The sequence below is a fragment of the Andrographis paniculata genome, unplaced genomic scaffold, assembly GCF_009805555.1.
Source record: "Andrographis paniculata isolate CXL003 unplaced genomic scaffold, ASM980555v1 Contig9END, whole genome shotgun sequence".
Taxonomy (NCBI): domain Eukaryota; kingdom Viridiplantae; phylum Streptophyta; class Magnoliopsida; order Lamiales; family Acanthaceae; genus Andrographis; species Andrographis paniculata.
The window spans coordinates 67,346-80,277 of NW_026137639.1; the positions used below are offsets into that span (position 1 = coordinate 67,346).

At 32.6% G+C, this 12,932-nt stretch overlaps 2 protein-coding genes across 5 annotated transcripts; one reads left to right on the forward strand and one right to left on the reverse strand.

The window, feature by feature from the left end:
• Window positions 1–4,852: 4,852 nt before the first annotated feature.
• On the forward strand, window positions 4,853–6,447 carry LOC127244061 (3-ketoacyl-CoA synthase 20-like). Its single transcript, XM_051264363.1, has 2 exons — window positions 4,853–5,369; window positions 5,474–6,447. Exons 1-2 carry the CDS (start codon window positions 4,866–4,868, stop codon window positions 6,287–6,289), a joined length of 1,320 nt encoding a protein of 439 aa, XP_051120320.1. The 5' UTR covers window positions 4,853–4,865; the 3' UTR covers window positions 6,290–6,447.
• A 3,167-nt stretch (window positions 6,448–9,614) lies between these two features.
• Window positions 9,615–12,120, reverse strand: LOC127244398 (uncharacterized). 4 transcript variants are annotated; one of them, XM_051264923.1, is made up of 4 exons: window positions 11,611–12,120; window positions 10,916–11,325; window positions 10,598–10,793; window positions 9,615–10,517 (listed from the first exon to the last, which is right to left on the reverse strand). In XM_051264923.1, the coding sequence occupies exons 2-4, from the start codon at window positions 11,255–11,257 to the stop codon at window positions 9,943–9,945; spliced, it is 1,113 nt and encodes a 370-aa protein (XP_051120880.1). In that variant the 5' UTR covers window positions 11,258–11,325; window positions 11,611–12,120; the 3' UTR covers window positions 9,615–9,942. The 4 variants fall into 4 exon arrangements, with proteins under 4 accessions (XP_051120880.1, XP_051120878.1, XP_051120877.1 ...); XM_051264921.1 differs by having other exon boundaries at window positions 10,916–11,328; XM_051264920.1 differs by having other exon boundaries at window positions 10,916–12,119.
• Window positions 12,121–12,932: the final 812 nt, after the last annotated feature.

The following is a 12,932-nucleotide window of genomic DNA, read 5'->3' on the forward strand; positions in this document are numbered from 1 at the left end:
GATATCCGTATTTAATTTTTATAATTTTTTTTAAATTACATTTATCCAATTTTACATTACATCTAATTTATTATTCAAATATGAGATTTTTATTCACTAAAATATTTTTTTTTTTTACTCTATTCATCATTTTTATTGATCAATTCATCATATTGTTGTATTTTTTTGTACTGAGTTTATTTTCTCTTCAATTTATATTTTCATTATGCAAGTTTATTTTCTAGCCATATTATTGTTTTATTACTCTATATCTTCTAAAATCAATTTTTTTTTTTATTTGTCACTTAAAAATATTTTTATTTTTATTTAATAAAAAATGATATCATTCTTTTTAGTATATATTTTTTCCTATAAGCAAAAATAACAAAAAAGTATCAATAAAAACCCCACATAACACATTAAAATTTGTTTTAAAATTTTGAACATATTTTGCGGGAAGAAAGATATAATATATACATATATTATCATAAAATTTACTTTCGAACATATCAATATATTTTTAAAAAGGTAAGAAATTTTTATGATTTTTTATTTTTTATGAATAAAATATTGCTATATAAAAAAAATTATATTCCCCCGTTCTGTCCCTTTTCATTTCGTCTCTTTCGTAAAAAATTACTTCATTTGTCCAATATGATAGTCTTGTTTACCATTTTTATCTGTTTCAAAATAATAGTCTTGTTTTCATAAATAAACATATTACCATACTTTTTATACGAATACACTCACAAGGACTTTTTACCAACTACCAATATAATATCAATATTCCTTAAATTCCGTGTCCAACCCAATTAAGACTATATTTATGGAACAGATGGAATAGTTTATTTCTATTATTAATAAAATTCAATTTTTTACCGATTACATATAAATTCTCATTCAAAACTTTATTATTTTTATTTTTTAATAAATTTTTTTATTTATATTTCAAATTTATCATTTTTGATAAAATTAATTTTGAGTTAATTATAAATAAATATATATTTATTTATTTATTTATTTTATATAAAATCATAATTTTTACAAGATAATATTCATATTATATATATTTTATTAAAATATAATACTAAAAATATTTAAAATATTAATTCAAATTTTTTAACATTCAAATCTCAATCTAAAATTCAAATCCTCAAACAAATATAACTCAGATTATTTTGAAAATTTTTAAAATAATTGTTTTTTTCTTTTTATAAAATATAAAGCAAATAGTATTTTTTATTCCAAAGATCACATAAAGTATTCAATTTGTTTTTCTTTTTTATTTTTTTTCCAGAACTTCAAATCTCTAACATCTTGTCTTAATTTTGAAAATACAAAAGTTGCTTATTTTGGAGTGATTAATATAGTCTGGTAGGCAAGCTATCGATCCTATCCTATGAACATCAGTAGAAAGTTTAAAACTACTTGTAGACTTGTAGTATTTATTTATTACGAGTTAAGATTAATTAGTGTGTGTATTAATGAGCCACTACTAAAACTTTCTATTTTCTCCATGCGCGACAACTTTAATGCTCTATTGCAATTTCCTCAAATGTTTGTTTATTAAAAATATCGAAATCAAATTTAGACACTATATATATATATATATATAAATATAAATATTTAGAAAAAAATAATAAAAAATGTCTAAGTGGACTAAGGGAAAGATCTGTTCCGCGGTGATCTATACGAACTCCTTTTTATTTTTAGTAATTTTTTTCTCCGTTCCGCTACAAATGACTTATTTTTTTACGTCCTACAAAAGATAACTTTTTTTATTTTAAGTAATTTTTTTTTCTATTCCGCTACAAATAATCTATTTTTTTTTTTTACATCCCACAAATAATTCATTTCCATTTTTAATAATTTTATATATTTTAAATATATTTAACAAATATAAATAAGTTTGTATTTATTTAGAATTTATTCTATGGTTATTCGAATTAACTTCTATTCTCTCTGCCGACAAGAATTACAGGTCCAGACCCAACAAGAATAATTAATATAAACATGTTATAACTATTATAATAATAATAATAATATATAATATATAATTAGCCGTCTGGTATATTATTACAGAAGGTGCTGGACACTATTAGTAGACGTTGCATGTAAGATAAAATAAGATGCCACGTATAATCTTTAAATAAAAATATATACTACTATTATTGTTATAAAAATATATAATTAAAAACATTTATAAACGATCATAAATTTGGTTTTGGGTTGGCCAACATTACATGCAGTGTTGTACGAAAATTAGGGTTTATGTTAGCCCTAAAATTTTGAAAGTCTCGTAATAAGTTTATGAACTAAACAATTACAATTTATATGGGGATAATAATTGACGTTTTCATCCATACTAAATCATATTTTCTGAATTTTGTTTTTTTGTTTTATTTTTTCATTAATTTTCTTATATCCATATTTATAATCATTGGTTCTATTGAATTTTATGAATAAGAAAAATACATTAAGTATAATTATACCTAGTCGGACTGTGTCAGTAATTAGGTCAAGGTTTTGCTCCATACTATCCCGCCCGGTGATAATTAGGTCTGGCCATTAGAACCGTTTTGGATTGGATCCGATTCGGATTTGGTATATTTTGCCGGATTCAAATTTGAATCTCATATGGGTATCGGGTTCGTATTTGGATCCGAATCCGCTTTATATATATATATGATCTTGAATATGGTATTTTTACCGAATATCGGGTTTTGCTCCATATTTTGCTCTATTCATAACATTCAATCACAAAATCCAAACTTTCAACCCAACAGTTTCAACCATATCGATTTTCTAATACACTTTACTTTCACAGCTTAGTCATCGCTACACTAATATCACAAAGTTCTATAATTATTGTTTTTAAAATCTTAATTAAATATATAATTTTTTTATTAGATTAAAATACAATATGAACTTGGTAGATTCTAAATGAGACGTGTTAACTTATGAAAAAAAGGGAAACAATGGAATGGATTTAACACCTCAACTTTGTGACTATAACAACAACCTACAACCAAATAGTCCCTTGTATCTTTGTTGTGTGTCTTTTCTTAGCCTTCTATTTTTCTCCTTTAAATTCCTTTTAAATAATACTACTTCTCTCGTCTAGTTGTGTGTTTAAATATTTGAGTACCAATTGATAAAAATTATTATTATTTTATTTTTTATAGTAAAAAAAATATAGTGCACTTTTGTTTTTAAAAAAAAGAAACAAAAATGTTTTCTCCAATAAGAAAAAAATGAATGGGTGACAGGAAAATATAGGATTGACTTGCTTGGGAGGTTGCTTTTCATTTTCCTCAAATATATAGTGTTTGGCCATCTCGGTTCATAAACTCTATTTATACAATTTTAATTTAAGAAATGCAGATACTATAGTATTTTTATTTTTATACAGTTATATTTTTTACTCCACTATTATTTATATTGGATATTATGTATATTATTTTATATCATTTTTTATATCTAAAATTAATATTATTATTTAAACAAATTAAATAAAAAAGTAAAAAGTAAATAAAAGAATTAATATAAAAGAAAAAACACCACCACCGTAAATAGCTTTAGTTACAGTGCAACACCCCCAAATAGAGAGTGGATTGGAGCAAATTCTCCCCACCAAACTGTATATTTGGAGGGGGTTGGAGATGGCTTAGATCATCTTGCATTTTTTGAGCTACAGCCTCATAAACGAAGTTCTTTTCTCCAATCATGTGCGCTAATTTTGACACCAAAAATTGTGTTTAGCAATTTATGATGTTGTATGTTTTTTTTTAGGAATTTTTTTTTTAAAAATATAAAAAATAGTTTAAAATAATATATAAAATAAAATATTTGAAGAATATTCTGGTTGAAGTAAAAAATAGAATTGTGAATAGAAGTGGCGTTTAATTTCTTAGGCCTAAAAGCTTTTCCTTTTTTTTTTTTTTTTTTGTCGTTTTTTCCCCTCTATCTACTTGTTATAACTCTATAGATTATGGGTAGGATGGTCCGATTCTTCTACAAATTCCCTACTGATGATTTTCAACTCTATAGATTTTCTTTTCTTTCTTCTACTTGCTATGTCCTTCTCGTGTGCAAAAGGCAAAAATTTATGGCCCCCAATGCCCCACACTCTGGCTCGACATGTTCGCGGTCTTGACGACGTGACAGTACTGTATAAGTGGGAATTTTGAATTCTGTGCCCACAAAAAATCTATTCAACAGAGAAAAAAAAAAAAAAAAAAAAAAGCTCGACACCCTTAGTGCTCATCATCCCTCTTGCTCTATAGACATTTCAATTTTAGTCAAAAAGAGAGAGCTTGGCCTAGCTAGCCTGCCCAATTATTTCACCCAACCTCGTGTGATAACTAATTAATACTAGTGTACTACGATCTCTCGTATTTTAGCAGACAGTTATTATTATTATGGACGGGGAGAATTAATTATTACTGTAATAAGTATGTAGGTAGAGCCGCCGGGCTGCCACCCAATTAATTCCTCACAGATCTCCTCCACATAAATAATTCATCAACAAGATATGTATATAATATGATCAATTTAGAAACTCGAGTTATTTACCAGTTATATATATTAACTATATTTTATGCAAAATGCATGCAATTCCCCACTTGTATCCACCCGTAAATATTTAATAAGAACAGTTAGTTCACTACAACTTTCATACCAATCCTTCATTAATTCGATAAAGCTACTGTCTGTTCTATATTATATATGTATGTGTGTGTGTGTGTTTGTAGCCATTCATTCTTCTGTTCAAGCATAGATCGAGCGAGTTGATCTTCATCATGTTCAATTTTGCTACTGCATTAATCTCAGAAGCCGTAATCCTTTTCCATCAAAATATTGGAGTGGTGATTTTATGTCTGCTCATGATTCTACTGTTGATCGTATTTTACTCACGCTTTTTTAATGTGGATGAGGTTTTTCTGGTGGATTTCGCATGTTACAAACCCCCGGAAACCCTAAAATGCAGCAGAGACGATATAGTTCAAAGTGCGAGGACATATGGAGTTTCGGATCGCACGCTAGATTTCATTACGAAAACAGTGTACAGAGCAGGGATCGGAGACTCGACGTACCTGGCGAAAGGATTGCTTCGCGTCCCGTTCAACCAGGAGATGGATGCGGCGAGGGAAGAGTCGGAAATGGTGATGTTCGGCGCCGTCGATGCTCTGATGGCGAAGACCTTCGTCAAGCGAGAAGAGATCGGAATATTGATCGTCAACTGCACTGTGTTTAATGTTGTGCCTTCGCTGTCGGGGATTATTGTCAATCGGTATAAGCTCAGGGAAGATGTCGCGAGCTTCAATCTCACCGGAATGGGATGCGCCACGGGGCTACTCGCCGTCGGACTCGCCAAACGGCTTCTACAGGTAAGGAATGTTCTAGAAAAATCCTTCAATTCACAGTATAGCTAACGAAACAGAGTTCAGTTCTGTTCAAAATCTAACGATTTTCTAACTGCGCGGGAAAATAGGTGCGGAAAAATACCTGTGCGTTAATCGTGAGCACGGAAAACGTGACCTGCAGTTTATACGCCGGCGACGACCGCTCCAAGCTTCTCGTGAACTGCATCTTCCGCTCCGGCGCCGCCGCCGTCCTCCTCTCGAACAAACCTTCGCACGCAAAACTCTCCAAGTACCGTCTCATGCACGCGCTCCACACGCACACCGCCAGTTCCGACGTCGCCTACGGCTGCATCTCCCGCGAGGAGGATTCGAACGGCCAAACCGGCGTCAACATCAACAAAGACCTCTTAGTCGCGGCGAATCTTGCGATTCAACTGCACCTGAAATCTCTAGGCGCGCACATCCTCCCTCTCTCCGAGCAGATCCGATTCCTGAAAAATCACATCGCTCGCCGCCTCAGTCCGGCGAAAATCCATCCCTACATGCCGAAGTTCAACAGATCTGTGGAGCATTTCCTTCCTCACGTCGGGGGGAAGCCGGTGCTCGACGAATTGCAGAGGAATCTAGGGTTCAGCGCGGCGGACATGGAGCCTTCGAGAATGACGCTCCATCGATTTGGGAACACTTCGAGCAGTTCAGTTTGGTATGAATTGGCGTACGCGGAGGCAAAGGGTCGGGTCAGGAAGGGGGATCGGGTATGGCAGATGGCATTCGGATCGGGTTTTAAATGTAACAGTGCTGTTTGGCGGGCGTTGAGGGATGTTAGGAGCGACGAGAAGAACCCTTGGATGATGGAGATCGACGGTTACCCTGTCGTTATTGAGGAGAATTCCGATCCATTTCCTTTCCATTTTGATTCATCCAAACAGGCCCTTACCAATTAGCTTGCCTCCATTCTGGATAAGCTCAGCCGAGGCTTATGTAGTTTTTAGTTAAAGGGGTCCCGGGACTTGGAAGCCCGGGCTGGATATCTACCCCGTGTCTACAATCGGGAGCATCTGGTCCCGGGCCCTCCAAAATCATCCTGGTTCGTTGTCGTCGTCTTCGCATGCAACTGAATTATCTGTTAGATAATGTTTTTTTTTTTTTTTTTTTCCCGAAAAGAAGTGTTAGCTACTCTTCTGAGTAAAACCATAAGCTTAAAACAAAATGATTAATATATAAGGCTGGACTTGATTCTGATACTAATTATTATTAATTTCAAGTTAATTATCAAATTAAATATATATATTTTTTAAAATAAATTTTCTCATTCTGATGTGCGCAATTAATGTGGCATGTTTCTTAATTCAGTAAAGATAGTCCACACACATTAATAAAATACTACTATTTTTTATATTTTATTTAAAATTACCAACTATATCACTGTTATCAATTTATTTTTTTTTATAATGTTTTAGCTAATATAGTTATACATATTTTTCATTTGAAAACTAAATAGTATATATTTAGATGAAGATGATATTCCCTTAAATACATAAATAAATAAGAGAGAATTCTGGAAATATCACAAATAATATTTAATAACAAAAGTTTAAGACATAATAATGGTAAAAAATACTCCCTCTGTCCCGCTACATAGTATACATATTTCTATTTTGGAACGTTCAATACAAAGTAATAATTTCATTAAATACTCCATTTTTTTCCACAAATATTATTACTTTACATCACATCATTATTTTTATACCAAAAAGTAAGGATAAAAATATCATTTATTACTTTTACATACCTAATATAATTAAAATACTACTATTTTTTAAACTTTGCGCCAAAAATAAATGTACACTTATTATTTGGACGAAGCAAAACAAACAGCCTTTCAAATTCTTATTAAAATATTGACTGTCTGTATTTACTAATCGATAGTTAACCTTTTAAAAAGATTTTTATTACATGACCTCAACTTCATGCGTTCACTCTACACAGCGGGTTATTCCTTATTTTGTTTTGAATTCAACCCAAAATACATCCGGAGCTTACCAAAAAAATTTGAGATTTTGTCGTTCGTTTTTCTATTTAGAATCTTGATTTCCGTGTGTATTTGGATTTGAGACTTCAATCTACACATACAATCGATTTGTCATGTTTCTTTAAAATTATAAATCCGATTGCTTTGAGAAGTCTATCATTTCTGACTATGTTTAGAGTTTCATTGTTTTTTACTTTGTGGAAAGTACTCCTGTCGTTTCCAACTCCAATAAAAGTCTTATCGTATTTTCGATTCAATTGTGAGTTCTGTTGTTTTTTACTGACAAACAACTGTTATTTGTTGTATCATTTTTTAACTTTTTATCAAACTAAAGTTAATTTATGTTAAACATTTGAGTTAAAAAAGAGAGTTGAAATATTTTAGATTTAATAAATTTAAATTTAATTTTATGTTCCAAGTTTGAAATATTAAAAAAAAAAAAAAAAGTATAGAAAGGGTAACACTCGGAAGGTTGCGATTGAGGATAGCTCGGCTTAGTAGATAAATGGAGTAACTGACCGCAGAGTAATCTTCTGTTGGAATTTATCATTTAAAAAAAAATAAAAATGTGTTTACAAGTATTTATTTTCAAATCTGTTTGGTATGCTTGGCTCGATCTTATAATCAGCGTTAAGTCCTCATCTTGAGGCGGTCCGGTTTCAATCTAAGCGGTACCGGTCCATTTTTAATATTTTTTTTAGATATATTTATTTTACATTGTTTGTTTATTTTTTAAAAAAATAAATTATATGTATTGATCTAATTATTATAAAAATAATTTTTTTATTGACAATTAAATTTTTAAATATTAAGTATATATATAATAATTTTAAAATTTTATTGTAATTTATAATATATTTCAATTTTTTTGGTAAATCGGACATGGCCCGATTTTCATGGGCTCAACTCGAATTTTTTCTACCTAATTTAGAGGGCTTAATATTTATTTTTTATGCTGTGCTTGGATTAATTTTTAAATCATACTTATCTTTTCTGGCTATGTTATTTTTAAAAAATAATTATACACTAATATTAAATTTTTTTTAATTCTTACTGAAATTACAAATCATTGCACGCTACAATTACTTTATGCAGTGAAACATTATTAAAATTTCATACACTCTCACTAATTATTTTTATTAATTTACTATAAAATCTCAAATGACCTATTTATTTATTTTTCATAACAAATGCATCAATTTTGAAACGGAGATTGCCTCTTATAAAATCTATCACATTATATATGTAAAAAAAATATAATTTTTTAAAAAATATTTTTAATACTCCAAATTAAAATTTTTGTGAGATGGGAGCCTTGAATGTTGGGAGGGAGACGGAGACGGTACCTATGGTCAGAATAGCTTCGACGAAATTAATTGAAGCTTACATTCACACGTCTCAATCATAAACAAAGAAATTAAACAACCACAAGCTGATGATGAAGTTGCACACAATATTCCACTCCATACGCGTTTTAATTAATTAAAATACTAATCTATATACGCCAATTGCCAATCATCGCTATCCTCTGTACTATATATCTATGTAGTCCTAGTCCACTCACTATTTAATCACACTAATAATAATAATAATATCATTAAATCAATTTAAATATGGACTACAGGTGGAAGGTAAGAATTATTGCCTACGACTACGAGCCCTAAACATCACTACTATATCTAATATCACTGCTCTATCACATCTGCTGCGACACAGTGCCGAGTATAGTGTGTTCAGACACCATAGTAAAATGAGCCAAACTTTAAATACAGAAAATAAAAAATAAAAATGGTTACATCTAATTCCAGAGTTACATTTAATTTAAAGCAGGTTTTGCTCTATTTCTGGAATTGCAGGGTAATTGAAAAATTCAATTAATTAACTAGTAAAATTACCAAAAGAAATGCTGTGGATTGTGCAGTGTGGATCGTAATTATGAACGCGGTATATTTAAAGTTTTACTGTTAACCATAGTGACCGAAAGAGGATATTTCACATTTTTACACTAAATGGCATATGGTCTACTATTAGGTCCTTTTTCTATACAAAAAAATATAGTATTAAACAGCAGCAATGATGATAATGTGACAACATATTCACGGAAATTGAAGCACTTTGGAAATTGCAACACACGCTCTCTTCATCTTTCTCCTCTCACCATTTTCAGTTCCCTAAAAATTTATGTTCCCCTGCCGAATCACAACATAAATAAAAATAATAATAACAATAACTGGACATACATATAATATATAATTTTATTTATTTGTTATATATATAATTTTTTCAACTATCCAAGAACCATAATACTTTATACAACCACAGCCCATGCCAGGCAACACAACAGAGGTCAGCTCCCAATGGCATTGCTGGGTGAGAATTTAAAAAGGGTGCTGAGATCCCAGGAGCTGCTAAAATCTGGTCACTCCACCTCTAAACAACACTCAATCTTCTCCATCTTCCTCGAGGAAGAAGACATGGCTAAAAATACACTCCAATCTTCTTCACAATTATTTAAAATTACTAATAATTAATATATAATAATAATAATAATAGAATTATAATGGCTTAATCTTTGGTCACAGAAGCCAAACCAGTCACAATCTTCACTCCCTTTCGCAGACAATTGCCCGTAATCACCACTCCCTTCTTCTCCTTCTCCTTCTCCTTCCCCTTCCCAATACCTCCAAAATTTGCAATGGTATCTCCTTCGTTGGATTCCTCACTTTCAGACAGAACAAACACTGGCTCACCTGCACTGTACTCTCGTCCCAGAAAGGGGGATTTCAGAAACCCCTTTCCCAGCATAAAGCCAGTATCGCCATTTCTAGAAATTGGAGCTCTGCTAGTGGAGCATGGGTAGATTCGGGTGTAGGGGGACAGCCATTTGGCTTTGACATACTCAGGCTTACGCCATGGAGGAAAAGGCATACCTTCCTTTTTCAAACTCTGCCTTGCAGCTTCAGAGACTATGGTTATGATCTTCTTGAGACGCTTGGATTGTCCCACGAATATTGAAGGCAGTGTCTGGAGAATCTCTCTGTAAGCCTTTGTAGCTCTTGCTACCTCGAATTCTGACCTGAATTCGATGTCGACTATGTATCGTTCCCTTCCGATTATCACCTCGACGTATTCATATTCTCCTGCGTATCACAAATGGATTCTCCGATTGTAAAAGGTAAGAGAATTGAGCTAAGGAAGACGAAATTCGAGGGTATCTTACCACAAGGATAGGATATGGATTTTTCCCAATTTGATCTGCAGATTGAAGCATTGTATCCGAGAGAAATCAATCCGTCTGTGAAGATTTTTCGGGCTGAATCGTCTTTACGTTTGCCGATTTTGCTTCTGTCGATAACATGCGCAGCGTCTGCTAATAAATTCCGTTCGGAAACGCAGAAACAGGGGACCAAACTCTGCTTCAAAATACGGAAAAACTTCAGTTAATTGTTCATCCACAGACAGAACAAAGTACAGAAAGACCAGTTAAATATTGGACTACAGAAGATGCGTAGAATTTCCAGTCAAAGAAGATGAATACCTTGAGGAGATCACAAACGTCTGATGGAGAAGAACTGGATGAGTCTGGATCGTCGTCGGAGTTGTCGGTACGGTATCCGCACCTATGAGGCTGTCTCTCGCTGCTTCCCTCGATGAAGCTCTGAACCATTCTGGCCAGACCTGCTGTACTCGGCTCAAACTCGTTCGAGCCATCTCTGCTGCAACTACAGGAGCCGATCGGCTGGACAGGAGCCGCCGGCGGGATTCTCAAAACGCTGGAAAACTGCCATTCGAAAAGTCGCCAAAACCTCGACCTCAGCTGTGGTCTCGGTACCGGCGGTGGCTCCTCCGGCAGGTTGAAATCAACAGGTTGAATCTTCATGCTTCTGGATTCGACAATCAATGCTCAATACTGATAAATCTTCTGAGGATTTCAGCTTCCGATTTCGACTTCTCCATAGCGATGAACACCGATTTAGTCAACGAAAGAAGTTAATCCCTAAACATCCTTACTATCTATAAATATATCTTATCCATATGGGAAATTTGTCAAAAAAAAGCACCGATACACGCAAAATCGAACTGAAAAGCCGGTGGGAAAAGGCAAAATCAGGCTGATTCAAGAAATATTAAATAAAATCAACCAGCTTCAACCGGAAACAAAAATTGGGATCAGTTAGAAATGACTTCCTCCGCAAAAGCCATAAAAAATCTCAGCAACAATCAGCTATATACCTTTTATCTCCAGGATCATAGAAAACATCGCTTATTGTTTACAATATCAAACACCGAAGAAGTTCGAAAATCTTCTACGTTAAATTAAAAACAGCTTCGCTTTTGCTTGGGGCTAACAATTAGGGTTGAACTTCCCAACAAGGAAAAAGGAAACGGAAAAAATCGAGACCATGACGTCACTTCTCTTATTTCCGATCATCCAACCCCGGAATCCCTCTTTCCGGCGAACAATCACAAATCACCGGCAGAGAGAACGATTGGTGTCTCCGACGGAATTTCTCACGACGAAGAGAGACAACAACACTGAGAAACGGGAAGCTGTTTGGGCGGTGAGAATGGTGCGATGAAGCGAGGGCAATTTAAAGGGCTGAGGAGAGAGAAATGGCTTAGGCTTTGCTGACTAGGACTTACTCTGCCATGCTGGCATCCGACGTGTCAACAGAGGTCCAGGTGCTTCAGCCATGACAGGGGTACGTGTCGGAAGATTAGCCAGGGTATGCTCGAGCCCGGAGCCTCACGACGCCACGCCCGCCTGTGTAGACGCGTCGGTTCCTTCTGTGAATTTCCGAAAGTACCCTCCCGGCATTCGCTAAATTACGATTCTTTTGCCACCTGTATTAGTTAATGGATAACCTTCTTTTTCTTATAATTAATTAATTTTATTTTTTTCGGAATTGGACCCCACACCATATCTGCTTTAATAATATATTAAATATTAATCATATTTACAAAATTTTGTGATTTGCAATAAAGTAACGCGATAAAAAAAGAAAACCATATTTTATTCGCTTTTTTGGGTAAAGTCTTTCCTCGGGATTTCTCGTCAAAAGATGGGCCCCACTACGAAGTCAGTGTAGGCCCATAATTCTAACATCAGATGATGTAATATTTTAAAAATAATATAAATATAATATATTTAAAAATATATATTCGCTTGGCTGTGTTTGTTTAGGGTATTTTTCCCCAAATTTACTATCATTTTATTCTTTTCTTAAACAATATCAAATTAATCACATATTTTTTATTTTTATATTATATTAAAAATTAATTTTATATTTAAAATATCATATCAACTCATATTTATATCACATTATATAACTATTTTAATTCAAAACTTATATTATTCAAATTACAACACAAAATCTGAACTCCAAACAAACACACCCTTAGTCTCAATTCAGAAAAATCTTTTAGAATTTTATAATAAATTAAAAAATAAAATAATATTTTATTTTATTAGTAAAAATATAAAAGATAATTTTAATATTATTATATTTTGTACTTTATATATAAAAATTACTTATATTGATAATGATATGCTT

Coding starts and splice junctions, on each gene's coding strand:
- LOC127244398 (XM_051264923.1), bottom strand. CDS start 11,257: ATGAAGATTCAACCTGTTGATTTCAACCTGCCGGAGGAGCCACCGCCG. Junction 10,794..10,915: donor ACGTTTGTGATCTCCTCAAG/GTATTCATCTTC, acceptor CGTATTTTGAAG/CAGAGTTTGGTCCCCTGTTT. Junction 10,518..10,597: donor ATCCATATCCTATCCTTGTG/GTAAGATACCCT, acceptor TGTGATACGCAG/GAGAATATGAATACGTCGAG.
- LOC127244061 (XM_051264363.1), top strand. CDS start 4,866: ATGATTCTACTGTTGATCGTATTTTACTCACGCTTTTTTAATGTGGAT. Junction 5,370..5,473: donor TCGCCAAACGGCTTCTACAG/GTAAGGAATGTT, acceptor GCGGGAAAATAG/GTGCGGAAAAATACCTGTGC.